This window comes from Rhopalosiphum maidis, chromosome 4, assembly GCF_003676215.2.
Source record: "Rhopalosiphum maidis isolate BTI-1 chromosome 4, ASM367621v3, whole genome shotgun sequence".
Classification (NCBI taxonomy): Eukaryota; Metazoa; Arthropoda; class Insecta; order Hemiptera; family Aphididae; genus Rhopalosiphum; species Rhopalosiphum maidis.
In genome coordinates, this window is record NC_040880.1 from 31,455,384 (window position 1) to 31,473,003 (window position 17,620).

At 24.4% G+C, this 17,620-nt stretch overlaps 1 protein-coding gene across 3 annotated transcripts; it reads left to right on the plus strand.

Annotated features, from left to right (window-relative positions):
* Positions 1-748: 748 nt before the first annotated feature.
* LOC113548771 (protein ECT2) lies at positions 749-17,259 on the plus strand. 3 transcript variants are annotated; one of them, XR_003404900.1, is made up of 19 exons: positions 749-1,282; positions 8,493-8,584; positions 8,666-8,784; positions 8,859-8,994; positions 9,063-9,272; positions 9,358-9,507; positions 9,977-10,267; positions 12,243-12,377; positions 12,445-12,739; positions 12,809-12,918; positions 13,042-13,230; positions 13,298-13,505; positions 13,584-13,744; positions 13,864-13,983; positions 14,052-14,205; positions 14,830-14,984; positions 15,052-15,137; positions 15,212-15,613; positions 16,583-16,713. XR_003404900.1 is itself a non-coding variant. In XM_026949831.1 (19 exons), the coding sequence occupies exons 1-19, from the start codon at positions 1,210-1,212 to the stop codon at positions 16,685-16,687; spliced, it is 2,985 nt and encodes a 994-aa protein (XP_026805632.1). In that variant the 5' UTR covers positions 755-1,209; the 3' UTR covers positions 16,688-17,259. The 3 variants fall into 3 exon arrangements, 2 of the variants coding, with proteins under 2 accessions (XP_026805632.1, XP_026805633.1); XM_026949831.1 differs by having other exon boundaries at positions 755-1,282; positions 15,212-15,407; positions 16,583-17,259; XM_026949832.1 differs by lacking the exon at positions 9,977-10,267 and having other exon boundaries at positions 784-1,282; positions 15,212-15,407; positions 16,583-17,259.
* The last annotated feature ends 361 nt before the right edge of the window (positions 17,260-17,620 follow it).

Below are 17,620 nucleotides of genomic sequence, written 5' to 3' on the forward strand. Positions count from 1 at the left end.
ATTTTTGAGTTCCTGTGTCCTGTGTACAATGTACAATATAAATTAAATTCAACTTGACTGTTATTATTATACATTAGGTATATTAAAATACCTATTTATAATTAAATATTTTTGTTAATATAATCAGGTACCAAGTAGATATAGTTTATAATAAGTATAATTTTTAAAAAACCTGTGACTAATTTTATTCAAATGTATCGAATAGATAAATACTTAAAATGTAAGTATCGAATATCTAGTATTTCGATACTCCATAGCCAAGTTTTTAGTATCGCGATACTGATTTATGAGTATCTTGTTCATTCCTGCCTCTAACTTTCTTGCCTCTTTCTTATGTTGCCACTAACACTATTTTATCCATTAAACAAATAGTTCCGGTTTCAAATTTCGAATTTGAAAAAAAAGACCGCCAACAAAATAGCGGTTATTATGAAAATTCAAATAGTCCTTGATAAATTGATAAGGGTTTATCATGGAATCTACGACAACGATAATAATATTATTTATCATTTATCACTGAATTTCGTGTAACACGACTGGACGGGCTACAGCAGCCGTTCAGCACGCTCCGGTCCATCAACCAATGAGAACGATCGACCGGCAGCGTTTCACCTGTTCTGCCGCGCGCGTGCGTCCTAACCACAGCTAATAGCTATTAACATTGAAATTACAATGTTACGATCCCAACCGTTTTTCTATTATTATTATTTTTTCGAGTGAGTTCACCTCGTCGCCGTTGACGTTTGTGTGCGTGCGCAGACCCCGAGAGTCGAGACTCGCACAATAATAATAATAATAATATTCAAGTAATAATGTAATATAGTTGACGGTGTGTGTGCGAGAGAGCGTGGTGCGTGCGTGCGTGCGCGTTTATGTTCTGTTCGTTATTATTATTATTATTATTACTCCCCGTTCGTTCGGTCTTCGGTGTACGTTTTTTCACTTGTTTCGTCTTTCGTCAGTCAACAGTTTTTTAGTTCGGTCGTCGTCTTCCTATTTTTGCTCCTCGTATCGTCCGATTAGCATTACGCCTACGATTATAATAACAATTATTACGGTTCTCCGTCGATCCCGCTTTCGCATTTCGTTGCGATTGTTTTCGAATTCATCGTCGTTTTTCGGATTTCCGTTGGTTTGTGTTCGTCCGTCGCGTGTCGCCGACGGACTCTGAAATGATCGCATGGCAATAGTCTTCAATCACGTCCAACAATGTCGGCAGCGAACAGAACCGGGCAAAACAACAATAATTGCGATGTCGAGGAGGAGTTTGTAAAAACGCAAAGTGAGTGTACGCAATATTACGCGTTCCGATCAGTAGGACTATTATGATGTTCGCCTAAACAGCGGCAAAATTGTTTTCACCTTTTGTAGCATTTCAAATCTAAAGCGTTACAGTGTAGATAAGGGTGTCAGTGGGCACTAATGAATACAATTACGTTACTTGAAATTATTTTTCAGTCCTCTACTTCTCTCAAGTAACTATTAATCAATTGATTAGGAGATAGTTGTCGATTTGTTTTATTTTGTATTCAATTGTAGGTACAACTGTCCAACTGTTAGTTAATTATTAATTAACCCTTTTTAATAAATAATAATAGGTAGGTAGGTATTTACCTGTGTACCTATTTACTGACCTTGTTGAATTTTTCATTTTATTTTTCCTATTAATTTATTAAGTATTATTTACCTATCAGCTATATGTTATTCTCTTCTGTTACACAATTTGTTTCTAAAAAATTAAAATGGAAACATATGAAATAAAAAACAAAAATTAAATTAAATGTTCATTCTATTTTGGTCTTATTTGTACCTTCGATAACTAGGCTAAGTTGAAGACACTATTCGTAGGTCATGTGTTAAAGTGTATCCCCTCGTGTGATAGTTGGAAATTTGCCAATTTTATATTTTTCCACTTGTCATACAAAATGAAAAACATGTGAGCTGGACACTGAGTGTTGCTAATTATTTATAGAATAAGTATATTTTGTTAAGTTTAAAGAGGTACTGTTTTAGTGACATACGAGTTATGACACATAATTGAAAGAAATTATTTGTTTTAATGTTTTAAATGTGTGTTTACCTATGTTACTAAATTAAAGAACGCTTGAGTAATCTTTGCAGTTTGTTAGTAGTTTAATAAATTTAAATGTATTAGAGCATTTTTAGTATCAATTAGGTACTTTTAATTGATACTAAATGCAAATAAGATATTATTTGTACCAATTTGTACTTAAATTTTCGATAATTTTTTTTTAGTGTTTATTCTATTGATTAATTTTGGTATTAACTGTGTTTTGTCTTAAATTGTAACTACCTTGGTATTCAACATAAAAAATAAGCAATGATATTATGTTTTCAAAAAATATTTAAATTATCTAAATAGATATTTGCAATTATACAAAAATATGTAGGTAGATAGATATAGTTAAGTAATGATATTTTTTATCAACGGATAATTTGAGAAAACTTAAATTCTAATGGAAAATAATGGATAACGAATAAATGTTTATACCTACTTATTTTAGAAATAGTAGGTAAATAAAATATGTAGGTACAACAATTTGAACAATTTTATTTTATATATTATTCATAAATGTAGGTATTGAATAAGTATTATTAGAATTTAAATTCTAATTGTTTGAAAAAGAATAAATTATGGATGTAAATAAGAATCATTTGTATATCTTAATTTATATTGAATTGTGCTATGAATTAATATTACTAGGTACCTAGGTTCCTATTTAGAAAAAAAATACTTTACAAAAATAATATATATTTGGCCATGAAATATCAAGTTTGAGACAACAGTAATACCTGATTATCTTAAAAGTTGAAAGTATTGTTAATAATATTTCATTTAACTTTGTTTTTTAACATTTTTATAAATTATAGCTTGTTATAGCTGGTACTGTGATGTGCTTGCATTACAAGTTGCATTATTATAATACGTTAATATTATTTTTAAATTAGTGAACATTATTTTTTACTGTGTCAATTATTTATACTAATATTAATTGTAATAATTATAATAATGTAACTAGATTTAATTAAAAGCATCATATACTTAATTACTGAAATGACTGTTGGTTAATAGTCTGTTATTAAGTATATATGGTTATTAATTAACTCCTTGATTAATTATTTTAATAACCACACTTTTTACAAATATAAACACTAAATTGCATCTATTTACTATTAATAAAGTTATAAACAGTTTTTCAAATTAATTTAATGACATTGGTAAGAATCAAATACATAGTAAAATTGAAATATTGGTGTCTAAATTCCAAAAAGTCTGATTAATACGTCATATGAATTTTCTAGGAATTTCTTATCTGCAGAAGCAAAGTTTTCATTTTGCAATAGTTTGTTAAGTTCTTTGTGTTTATAGAAAAATTGCTTTATATCTATTATTTTGTCCTTGGAAATTAAAAAAATATCGTTTTATATGAATAAATTAAATTTTATCGTTTCTCTGTTCTTGGGAACTACCTAATGTATTTAATTTTGATTCCTAATTAAATAAAGAGAAGAAGGCTTATTAACGGAATGTTTTTCAAACATTTCGATAAGTACCTATTGAATGTTTAATGTTTTAGCTTTTATAAATTATTAAAAAGAACTTGTTAGATGAGTTAGAATTCATTTGGCCAAGTGTAAATAACATTTTTTATTGTAATATTACATTTTAAAGTAACTTAAAACTAATTTCATTCGAAAAAACAATATTAGTTATTGGATATTTTTGGCAGGACACGTCTCCAATGTTAACCCATCTTTTCATTTTTGGTTGAATGTGTGACCTACACTAAATTATTAATGAAAATATAAATCAATTTTTAATTAAAATTAGCTTTACTTATAATATTATGTAATATATTTTATAATCCCTTATAAATATACCACGGAAAACCCTTGATAATCAAAATAATTACTGTATTACTTGAGAAATATATTGGTGTTAAATTATTTAATATATATTAATAATATTACACAATGAAGTTTTATTTTAACTGCATTTATGGAGTATACTCTATGAGAACACCACCAATTGTACCACTAGCCTATAATCAAATGTGCTCTAAGACATTTTCTTGAATAAAAGTATCTCTGGAAATATCTATGTAGGTTTTTTAATGCCTAAAGATATTTTTAAAAGAAAAATTTTAAACTAATACTTTCCTTCATTTGTTCAATATATAAAAATAGTATTGTTCATGAGTTAAAATTTTACCAGAAAAACCGTTTTAATTGTTAAATCAGTACATTATAAAATATTACATTCTTTATCACACACATCAACGTTTATGCTTCTTATGCTTTTATTCATATGATATATGAATAATATTATTAATAAGAAAAACTATTATTTTATTTTATAAATTGGTTTGTAGGATACTACTTTTTATATTTTGTATTACCTGACTTTAACTAGGAATTTTTTTTTAAATTTTATTTGCTTGACAGATAGCCCCTTTGCTATATTATATTTTTGTATTTTACCCTGCCAACAACACATATTTGTCTGATATATTTAATTTCCCTTACTATAATTGTAAAGGTTATTGCTAGATACAATAAAAAAAAAAAAAAAACGCGTTTGTGTATTAATTTATAAATAAAAACTAAAGAAAAGCCTCAAGAAAAGATAAATAATTTTTTGAAAAAAATTATTTCATTCATTGTATTTATTATAATGTTGCAATATATATATATGTGTATTGATTATATTATATTATTTATATATATATATACATTCTACATTTAATGCTAGAGAATGTTATAACTTATTTATCCTGTTTATTTAAAAAATAGAGATCAATAAATGTAAAAGTTAATTATGTTCTAATATAAATTAATAATTTGTTTAATTATAATTGATTAAAGATGTATTAGTAAACATAGTCACTAAATAAATATTTTTATAGCTTATGCTGAGTTGCATAAAAAAAAATATTAAATTTAATGGTCCAATCATAGGTTTTTTAATCATATTTAAGTGGGTGTTTAATAGACCATTAGCTCACTATTGGTTCATTAAATGTTTATTCTTCCCGATATAAGAAAAATATAATAATGAATCCTTATATACCAATTTTAATTGTTGATGTGCAAATAAAAAATAATACAGTAATTTAATTAGGTATGTTATCTTTTTTAATCACTAAAATAAACAAATCTGTTGATTCATAAAATAATGGATATTACTGTTCCAGTCTACTGATAAAATTGTTTTGTGATTAGTATACATAGATATTAACACTTAGATTTAGTTGTCAAGTAATTTTCTTTTGATGCAGAGCTCAATGCTTTTTTTCTTTAAAAATAGTTCTAGAAAAGGCCTAAACAAGTTAAATTTTATGTTTTTTTTTTTTTTTAATTGTTTATCAAAATATTAATAATATCAGAAGATGGATAGCAAAATATCAACTTTTGTTGAAGGTAGGTTATTTTTATATAGGTATCCAATTATTATTTTTTATTTCATATGATACTTAATTTATTTAAATTGAGAAATTTTTATTTCATATTGATTTTATGAGTTCCAAGCCCATTTTTCAACCATAGAACCATGGGTATATTTGAATGACCAATAAATTTATAACTATTTATTTATTATTATTATTATTTTATTTATTTATGTATTATCATTTTCATTGGTTACAAGCTTATGATTTTAATAAGGTATAAAAGTTAAAAAGAAATTAAATTATTATTTAAGTGTATAAAATGTAATTACAATTATTAATAGTTACCAAAATGTATTCATATAAAATTATATAACTAATTAAGACTTATTTTTATTAGTGTTTCTAGTGATATTTATTTGAATAGTTTAAGTGATAATTAGGTTTATAGAATCAGATATTTTTATATGTAAATAAGATACTTGAAAACTGAATATTTACTGATAGTGTTTTGTCTTAAAGATAATTTCAAGGTATGAAGTCAATAATTGGCTTATTAATTATTAATAAGTGTATTTAGTATTATATGAGATATAATAAATTTATTGCAATAAGTAAGTAGAAATTATTATTATTATAACCTATTATTTTAAAATTAAAATACATGTTTTTGAGATCACACATTTGTATAATTTATTGGAGTTGTGTTCTTCATTTTTTTTATTATATAAGAATATACCCATAAATAGAATTAAAAACCTAAAATATGTATAAATTAGAAAAATTTCTTTCATAACATCTGGAAAATGTGAAACAAATTTATATCCTACTTTTAATGTTATGTCTCACCAAGAAAAAAAAATATATATTTGCTAGAATTTCCAAACCCTGCCCTTAAGTATATCTGATAATTGACTGTATTATCTTGTAACCTACATATTAATATAAAATATAATTAAATTAATATTAATCATTCAAATAATGTTTGCTTATAATTTGAAGAAGTATGAAAATATGAAGTTGAAATAATAATATTTAGTAAGCTTTTTTTAAGTTAATAAATTAAAATGTCCATTAAAATCTAATGATATTTACCTTTAAATTTTTCAATAAATTTAATTTTGAGGTGTATTTTTATCTATTTATTTTGCTTAAAATATTTTTTTAACTTATGATTTCTATGATCTTAGTTTCATTTGTTTTATTTGTTATTGTTTAATTTTATTGATTTAAGTTGAATAACAAATTATTAATATTTATTTTAAATACAATTTATGAAATGTATAGTATTTTCCTCCCTCTATTCCAAATTCAATAATTTTTTATCTAGGATAATCCCCCCCTTGCTATATTTGGTAAAGTAGAACATTTTTAATGAAAATCTGTGTATATAAGTTATTTAAATAAAATTGTTTGAATAAAATTATTATTTTTTTTAATTTCTTATAAAATAAAGTAATTATATATTGATTGATTTCATTGTTACAACAAAATTAGTACTATAATAGTAATTATAAATAACAAGCTATGTTTTAAACAAATTGAGTATAAATAGTAGTGTTTAAAGTTCTAATTATTACAAAATTTGTCAAATCACAAAAATGTATTAATAAAGTTAAGCATCTTTTATAAGTGATTAAATTTTAAATATTGTAGATTGTGTTGGATATATAAATTCATAATAATAATTTTTCTTTTAAGAGGTTGCTATACTAACAATTGTTTCCTCTGTCTGTCTATCTTCCACATAATATAGGAACAAAGATATTCCATATTTCTAGGATTATGATTATTTGGTTCAGTTTAGGGCAAAGGGGTACCTATTATATATCTTATAAAGAAGAATATTTCTGTGTATTGATTAGATAGATTTTTAATATTTACATTTTTGAATAAATTATTAATTGTTAAAAATTATCAAAATTATTTTAAATTAAAACATGTTTATATTTATAAAAAATGTAAACATTTTATTTATAATAATTCTAAAATATTAAAAGCTTATATACAGTATTAATATAAGAATTAATTATAAGATAGAGCTAAGTATTTAGGTGCAATCAACAAAGTTGTACATACCTATTAATTAATAAAAATATTAAAGTTAATTTTGAATTAGAAAAATGTTCAAATAATTTATTTTATAGTAATCTAATATTGAAAAAATATTATAAATGATAGAATTAATTGCTTTAAGATAAAATAATATTATTTTTAATTTCATATATTTTTATAGTTATATGGCTTAGAAATTCTAGATGAAATTTTTGTTTTACAATAGGTATGTATTCATAATATTAATAATAAAAAAGTATAAATGTATAGGCAAAGCTAACACTAAAAAAATAACTCAGTAGGTACTTAAAGGTAATTAAAAAAATGTTTAATGTTTTATATTAGGCACATGCTTATTATTATGAAAAACATATTGAGTTACAATATTAAATTAGCCACTTATCTTAGCTCACTAATTGCATTATATAAATCAGAAAGCAAATAAATACAAATCAAATAGAGTTGTTAAATAAATATATTGGATAAAGTTTAAATTATAAATTACTTAAAATTAAAAAAATATTTAATGAATAATATTTTAAAATTCATTGTTTAAAGCATTGGTCTTAATATGTCTAAATGTGTTAGATTGTATATTAATGATTGCAGCATTATGCAGTGACAAAAATAAACTAAAAACTTTCCAACACATTAATATAGATAACATTCAATGATGTGAAGAAAAATATTTGATTTTAATTTAAACTGGATGTATTATCATGTTAATTTATTTATAAATAATATAATATTTAGAAAATATGGGATAAGACAGTTAATCAATTAAACTTGAGACAGCAACATGATATTAAAAGGTTAATATATTTTTATTGAGTTTCAGTTACTTTAAAAATAAATTAAACAATTTTTCAATTATGAAATAGGTATATTTGGTATTAATAAAGAGCATGAAGTTTATGTTTTAGTATGATAATATAAAATGATAATTGATAAATGTATTAAGTTAATTAACAATTGGTGAAGATTCTGTTATTTTATAGTTTAATATTATTGGATTAAAACTTTTTTCAGGTGTTTCAAGTTTAGAATCCGAACTGTCAAATTATACCATTTATTTGGAAAAAATATATTCTTCTGATTCAGATGTATTATTAGCTATTAAGGTAATATAATTTTATTTATCTCATTAATATTTCTTTATAATTTATTTTATAAATATATATTAATATCATTTTTGTTTTTAGAAATTAAATGTATCTATTAAATACTTAGAAAATCTGTCTGATGTAAATTTATTGGATAAAAATGATATCTTGGTCACCACCCTGTTTGAAGAACTTGCAGTCAAAAGACCATGTTTCAGGTATGTCAAATCAAAATATTATTTTTTCATAATACTAAATGTTTTAAATATTTTTTTTTTACCATTTTAATCAGAATTCTTGGGCGTCCAGCTTTATTGGAATTGGCTGAAAGCCCTAATGGTTTACAAGGCATTAATCGCCACCGTTATTGCAATGCACTTGTTGGTGCCATTGTCAGTGTCACAGGAGTCCAAAAAAGAGATGAAATGGTATTTGAAATATAATTTATTAATGTATTCAAATAATTTATGTTTTGTATATTTGTTATATCGTTTAGGCACGTCTTCTGAGTTTGATTCGTTGGATGGGTGGTAGTTTTCGAGAAAATATTAATTACAAGACTACCCATTTAGTATCTGGTTATGCATGTAGTGCTAAATCTCAATATGCATATTTACATGAAATTCCAGTTGTTGGATCTTCGTGGCTTCACGCTGCATGGGAGAGACGTGATGAGATGGATTTCAAAGCAATCAATTCGTCATTTGTAAGTATTAAAATCAATGATAGCAAAACACGTTTTTATCTATAGTATTTTGAATAATTTTACTAATGTAAACATCTTTTTTTAGTTTTCAGAACACAAATTAAAACCATTCCATGGAGCCAAAATATGTTTTTCAGGATTTACGGAAGAAGAACGATCACATATGGTTGACGTTTTGTTGCAAAATGGAGGCACTCCAATAGGCGATGAAAATGATACAGAATGTACTCATCTGGTAAATATTGTTTGAATATTTTGATTTTGCATTGGGAAATTATAATTTATGTATTTATGTTGTATTAAACTATTGTTGACAACAAAATAATGGTCTGATGTGAATTATTTAAATTTTCTATTCTTGAGGTTTAAATTTATTCATTAAAATTAATAACAGAAAACTTCTGCAGGAGTAGACAGATTTTGAATTTGATCTATAGCACAACTCTTGTACAAAAACATTGGTAAAATTCTAATGTTTTTACTATAAGTGTTTGAATTTATATTTATAAAAATATTGCTTTTGCTGTGCACAAGGCCACTAACCTTAATAATATTGTATATATATATTATATATAAATGCAAAAAAAATTGGGATTTACTAACAAATTTTTGCTTATTTATTTATAATTTTACAGGACAAGGCTAAATTTTTTTTTAACATTTTGTGTTTGTTGGTGTTATGTTTTTTTTTGTTTGCATGTTAGGTTACAAAGGAAGGTTCTAGTCCTTTAGGCGATCGAGATTCAAATACAACACCGTGTTTACGAGGTGTTTTGGCACCTAAAAATCTAATTCAAGTATTTGATAAAGAGGATTCAAGTCCTAATACTCGAAATGGGGGGTTAAAAAGAACGCTGAGTGTGGTAGATTGTGGAAACGTGTCACATGAAACCAAGAAGATTCGCCTTCAATTTTTAGACACGGATTGCGATGAGTTTTTGTTTAAACATCCTAATCCTATGTCAACACGTTTGGATCAAACCGATCAAACTTTGGTACATATTTTTGACATTTATTAGAAAAATATTAAACATTTTAGTACACTAATAAGAAGCTTAAAAAAGTTTTAACTAAATAAAAAGTATTTTACATAAAATAGTAATATTTCATTTTGATATTAATAAAATTACTAATAAATATAAAATCATACTTTCTCTATAAGTATAAATTCATAACTAATTGGCTTTCATTGAATAAAAATTGTTTAATTGTGTACATCTGAAAATTGGATATTACTTAGTTTGTTTTTATAATAAATATCAATTATTAATTGTTTTTCTCTTTTTATTTTAAAATCTAACCATCATTGACTAATTATGAAGCCCAAAAACACCACAATTTTGTTCTTGTACGTTATAAAACCTTTTAATATTAACTATGTATAAGAACATTTGGCAATTGGATTTTTTTTCTTGTTAAATAATTTAATACTACATGCAAATTAAGCAATAAATAATAATTTATGTATTAAACTGAAACATAATTCATAACAAAATAAGATGAGAGTATTTTAAATTTTTAAATAGATTAAACTTATATTTACATTTGTTTCTTGTTCATGTTCTTATTAAGAAGTTTTATAAACAATTAATATTTTTAAGTTTTTACGATAACAAGCATGATGTACATATAAATATATTTGATCAATATTTTAGTTAAACCATTTTTGATAACTGTTGCACTTCTAGAAATAAAAAAAAGATTAAAACCTTTATGATAAATCATTAACTATAAACAATATCCATTAATCCTATCGGTTTCAAAAAGACCAATTTAATAGACTAAAAGACATGCAATTTTGTAGTTAGCAGTTATCATGTACTCTACTAATCAATTGTTTATTTAATGTTTTATCACTGGAGAAAAGTGTAATGCATAAATAAAAGACATTTATTGATCAATGTTTCATATATTTATCCTAAACACTCATGTTATGACATGTATATATATTAAATTATGAATGTTTGAGTTGTTGTTAAACAATTCATAAATCTATTTATCACTAACACAATATAATATAAGCTTAATATTGCATTCGCTATCATAATGCTTAGTTTTTATATCATTAACATTATTTATAACTTTTAACTAGCTAATAATTATAATAATTATTATAAGTCTTATTTACTACTTATTTAATTTACATATTAAATATTTTTAATATTTATATATTAACTATTTAATGAATACTTAATGGATATTATTAATGGTTGTTTTCATGTTTATTTATGTGGATTGATGCTTTTTGATTTGAGTTTATGTAAATTCAGTTTAACATAATTTAATAATGTGATTATAATATAATTTTTTTATTTTTTTTCATCTGTATTAATTCTTGCTACATTGTAAGTAATATCAAATAATTTATCATGGTATATCTGAGTTAACATTTTATGTAGCTTCATTATCACATGTTTTTTATTTGCTAGTGGTTTTCTTTTGATATTTTAATATGTATCTTGCTAAGAAACAAATAAGATTTACATAATTATTAGGCTTATTTTTATCATTTATTAAAAAATCATTCAATAAAAATCCGTAAACCTTTAACACTTAATATGCATGTATCAAAATAAAAAATGTTAGGTTTTATAATTATGCAAATTTAAATTTTGTTAAAAAATAATTTTGTCAACAATGAATAATAAATTAATAACTAATATAAAGAAAAAAGAATAGACTAAATTTAAGTTATTGGCAGCAAAGAGGTAACATGTTTGATTTAATTTTGATATAAAAAGAATAAAATGTCAAACATTTAAATTTAAATTCAAACCTTAGAAATAAATTATAAGTAGGTGCTATATAGAATAATAAACATGTTTTATTATTTAAAATTATTTCACTATTTTTTTGTTATTTAATTTATAACCAATAAAACATAAAAAGAAAATATTGTTTTCTTATAATAATAAAAACCATTTTTCATGTTCAGGAAATATGTTATTTATAACATTTTCTTTTTTTTAGGTTGTTAATGAATCTTCATTAGATTCAATTCCTCCTGTGAAGAAGAATAATGCTGAAATCCTGAAAGAAGCCTGGTTCTGGACATCTGTACAATATCAGAGTTGCGCCTTAACAAAAGAATATTTATTAACCAATGTAAAAATCTATTGATATTTCTCAATATGTTAGTTGTTTTATATTTATATAACTTAAATTGGTTTAGTTAAATGTTACCAACACGCCTACATCTGCTCGTGTAATGTCATCTACGTTGACATTAAGTTCTTCTTCTCGTGCACGCAAAAGGAAAAGGCATTTAGACCGTTTGGGTTCATTGTTAAGGTCTAGTCCAACTCCTGTAGCAACTATTGGTGAAACATCGCCAACAAATAGTTCAGGGCCGTCAAAACGACGGTCATCAGCTGCCAACACCCTTGATGGTCTTAGGTTGTCATGTGGATCATTTTTAAACTTCACAAACAGCCCGGATCATCCATCTCCATTTAAACTCCCAAAAGGTTAAATTTTACAATAATATCATTATAACAACAGTATGTTTAAATGTAGATTATATGTATAATTTCCAGATCCAGATTTAATTATTAAAGATAAACCATTTAGTCCACGATATCAAGTTTTTTCTGAATTATTGCAGACTGAAATAAACTATGTGGGAGTGTTAAACACAATAATTACTGTGAGAATTTTTTATTTTGTTATGCCGTATATCTTTGAGTTTCAATTTTTTCAATTTTCATTGTATCATCATTTTTTCTTTTCTTTATTTATCAAATTATTCAGGTTTTTATTTTGTTTATAGGTGTACAAAGAACCACTAGAAGAAATGATAGATAAAGAAGACTGTTTGCTTAATAATACTGAAATCAAAATTATTTTTGGAAATGTTTTACCTATTTATCAAGTACATCGAGAAATGTTAGAAGAGCTTAAATGCCTTGCTACATCATGGCAAGAAGATAGTAGTATTGGCAGTGTTTTTCTCAAATATGTAATACTACACATTTGATTTTAATTTTTGCAATTAAATACATTTTTATTTTGTAATTATGTTGTAGTCCAGTGAATTAGTGAAAGCTTATCCACCATTTGTGAATTTTTTTGAAAAAACAAGGGAGATGCTTTTACAGTGTGATCAGACAAAACCTCGTTTTCATGCATTCCTTAAAGTTGGTCAGACAAGACCTGAATGTTGTCGACAGAGTTTACAAGAACTTCTCATTCGACCCGTACAACGCTTACCCAGCGTTAGCCTTCTCTTAAATGGTGAGTTTTGTGAAGTGGTTTAAACTTTAAATAGAAGTAAAGCTTGCACTTAAGTTTATTAATTAAATATTTTTATAGATATATTAAAACATTCTGATAAGAATAATCCTGATCACCAAGCTCTTGTATCAGCCCTAGCCAGTATACGAGAAGTAATGACTCATATAAATGAAGATAAAAGAAAGACTGAAGGTCAAGTTGTACTTTTTGATATATTTAATGATATTGATAATTGTCCTGTGAGTATAACATTAATTATATTTTTATGAATGATTGAAATATCATATATTATTGTTATGTATTACTTAAATATTAAGTATAACAAATTGAATAACTTACTGTCATATTTTGTTTTTAGCCTCATTTAGTTTCTTCTCATCGAAGTTTTATTACAAAATGTGATGTGATTGAGTTAAGTGATAATCTTAGTGGTCGTGGGGATCATCTAACAATATTTGTTTTTTCAGACGTTGTGGAAGTAAGAATTTTATATTAATTCTGTAAAGAGTAAATTAATGATGTTATATGATAATTATTATTTTCAAGGTCTGTAAAAAAAGAAAATCATTTAATGGAAAAAGTCCAAAAGAACCAAATTCTGGTTCACACAAATTAAATGGTGGTGCCAAATCTTATAAACATATCAAATTGATGCCGTTAAATATAATCAAACAAGTTATAGATATTAGAGAGACTGAAGGTAAATAAACCCCTATAATAGTTGTGGTAAAAACTTCTGCATTTTAATGTCAATTATACATTTTTTCCTCTATCTATATTTCTTTTCATATAATAGCTTAGTATAGATGCACATATATACACTGACTATGTGGGTCATTATTATTGATTATTATTGTCAATTATAGTTTATTTTACCTTTTTACTTATTTTTTACTAAAATTCATAATGTAGTAGTATGTCTTATTAAATAATTACCCAATTAATTTTGGCAAGCAATTATCTAAAAAAAGACCTAAGTAGATCGTTCTCTAATTCCTATTCTCATTCAAACCCTGCTTTAAAAAAATAAATCTTTAGATCCAATTAATTTAAATATTAAAATTTGCAAAACTAAAAGATGAACTATTTAACATAAATTTAGTATAACATATTTGTGAGAGAGATAATATGTAATAATTTTTTCAAGTGTAAAAGATCAATATTTGATAAAATTTGTCATAATCACAAAAATGTGAAAAAAAAATATATTTATTTCAATATTATTTTTGGTTTTTTTAAAGTATCTAATTCAGAACAAATAAATAAACTTATTAAAAATATAAAAATATAAATCTTATTAACAATGTTATTATTCTTATTCTAGACTGTCGTAATACATTTTCGTTAATGATTATTGACAATCATGATTTTAAAGAACGATTGTATACGTTTACTATGACTGGGAGTAGTTGCAGTGCCAATCATAAAAATACATTCTTAAAAAGTATATCGCAACAAGTGGCCAACACCGTGTGTTCTGTAAGTATGCAAGTGGTTGAGAGAGAATCACTCATAGAAATTTATTGATTTATTTGATTAAATTTAGGGCAATATATTAGTTTCATTGGATTCTCAGCAACTGGATATTGATACAAGTGAAATTACTACTGGCACTCTTGGAAAAGCTTTCAAGTAAATTAATATGAAAAAAAATGTAGATTGTATGAAATTCATATAATCATGTACATTCACAACTGTTAAAATAGGTTTGCTAGCAGAACACGCATTAAAGTTGGACGGGCATTGAGTTTTAATAAAACTCCAAGCAAGTTGAAACGAGCAGTGTCTACCATGATGAGTCCTGTTCTCAGTTTGACTAATAATGGAGGGTTGGGTACACATGCCTTAACACCATCCACACAATTAGCCAATATGCACTTAGCATCGTGCACCAATTTAAATGTGAGCCCATTAAATGAGCATAATAGTAGACATAGTTGTACACTAACGAAAGTCAAGAAACATGTCAAACGCAATTCTAAATTGCGAATGTCTAGTTAATCTTTCAGTTGGCGACCATTTGGAGAAGATAACATGTGTAGTCTTTTGCTTTTTAAAAAAAATTAATTAAAAATCTTACCTTATTGGATCTCAATAAAATAAATAAGGTACTTGATAATTTGCTTTACTTGTTGAACAAGCTTACTGTGTCGATTAACTTGCAATGTCCATATATGTGGTAAAGACCTTTTATGGTTGCATGTATGTTGTGTTATTGATTTTTTAGTATTTCATTATCATATAAAGTACTAAATAATTATAGCTTGGGGTTTAACCAATTTTTTAGTATTTTGTAAAATTATCTTGTACATTTTCTTAATTTTGGAAAGGCTTTGTTAACGTTGCTTCTTTTTTTAAAAAGATATAATCACTATGTTATACAAATGAAATTAAATGTAACTAAATTATGAATAAAGTTACAATTTTATTATTATAGTTGGATACACAAAGGATGTATTTAAAAAATAGTATCAGAAATTATTTAAATTTATAATTTTTTAAATAAAACTTTTTTATTTATTGAATTAATTTTCAGCTAATCAATAAAATAAATTGTATATTAATTGTTACAAACCAGCAATCATCACTTAAAAATACTATTGAAATCATGCTTTATAGTTGTTGGTACATCAGATATTATTTCAATCACATATTATGAATAATTACTAAATCAGTCAAACTGTATCCTAATTTGTATATATTCATTTTCAACTTTATTTTAATCTAAAATCTGTGCAATTAATGTATATTTTTATTTAATAACTATATGTTTGTTCTTTGGCTGTTCAGATTTAAACAATTTTAAGTATAATGTATGTGAATGTTCATTTAATTTAAACTTTTGCTTTACTAGTTAAATGGTTTTATTTTCTGTTTATTTATTTTTTATTAAATTAGATTGATTTGATAATCATATGAAAATGTTAAACAATAGAATAACATTAGTATCAGTTACTTTCATAATGGTAAAATATTATCATAATAATTGATATTTTATATAATATATTATATATGTATAAAAAATATAAGTTACCCACAATATTTCTAAGTACCTAATTAGACTATTTTTATTTTAGGAAATGTCATCAGATGACCATACGTTTCCATCGCCACCGATGTCAGTTCAGCCAAATAGAAAAAATAAAACATCCATATTAAGTCTATCGTCAGCACCCAGGTAGCGTCCAACTGCCTATCGATACCTGGTAAACTCTTTTCGAAACTCGAAAAATTTTGTTTCGATTCTAAGCCGTCAGTATCGATAGTTATATTATATTATTATAATAATTCTGTTTTAAAACTCAATTTTAAATTTTTTTTAAATCAATTATTTTATTATTACCTTTTTTGTTAGTATTTAAGATTTGTATAATAATGTTGTTTTCAACTTTTCCCAAGACATTCTTGCCCCAAAATTTTCTTATCCTATACTTCATTGTCAACAATCATTCATTTCATAAATTCCATTCTACAAAAAAAAAATGTTTACCATACATGTTTACTTGGTTTTATACTGAGTATTTTAAAGTTACCATGGTATATACTTTTGTAGTTTTAATTTACATAAATTATATGTGAACAATTTTTTTTAATCTTAGAAAAATTAAACATAACACTCAAAACGGTGCTCAAGTATTTGATCATAAACTACTTTAAGCTCAAACAATAATTTTTTATGTATACTATGTGTGTGTTAGGAATTATATATTTTTATATATTTTTAAATGTATTGTATAATTGTAAATATGACGATTCAATTTTGTGATTTATTGGAAATAAGTATGCAATCAAAATTAAAATAACTTGATGTACGAACTACATTTCATATGTAAAATAATAATATAATTTATTCAATATATTATTATGTAGATTTCAATTATTATTCTATTGTTATTAATTGTTACTATCCTTTGTCTTATTTCTCTTTTTAAAATTAAATTTTAAAGACTAAATAGTATAATGTGAAATTAAAAAAGGTCAATTAATTTTTTTAAGTACCTGCTAAAGTTTTTCAGAATGAAATGGGCACAACAGTTAGCTAATAATAGCATTAATTTCAAAGAATATTTACTCTACAAAATATGTTTGATATTTAATGAGTTATTGGTTTATTT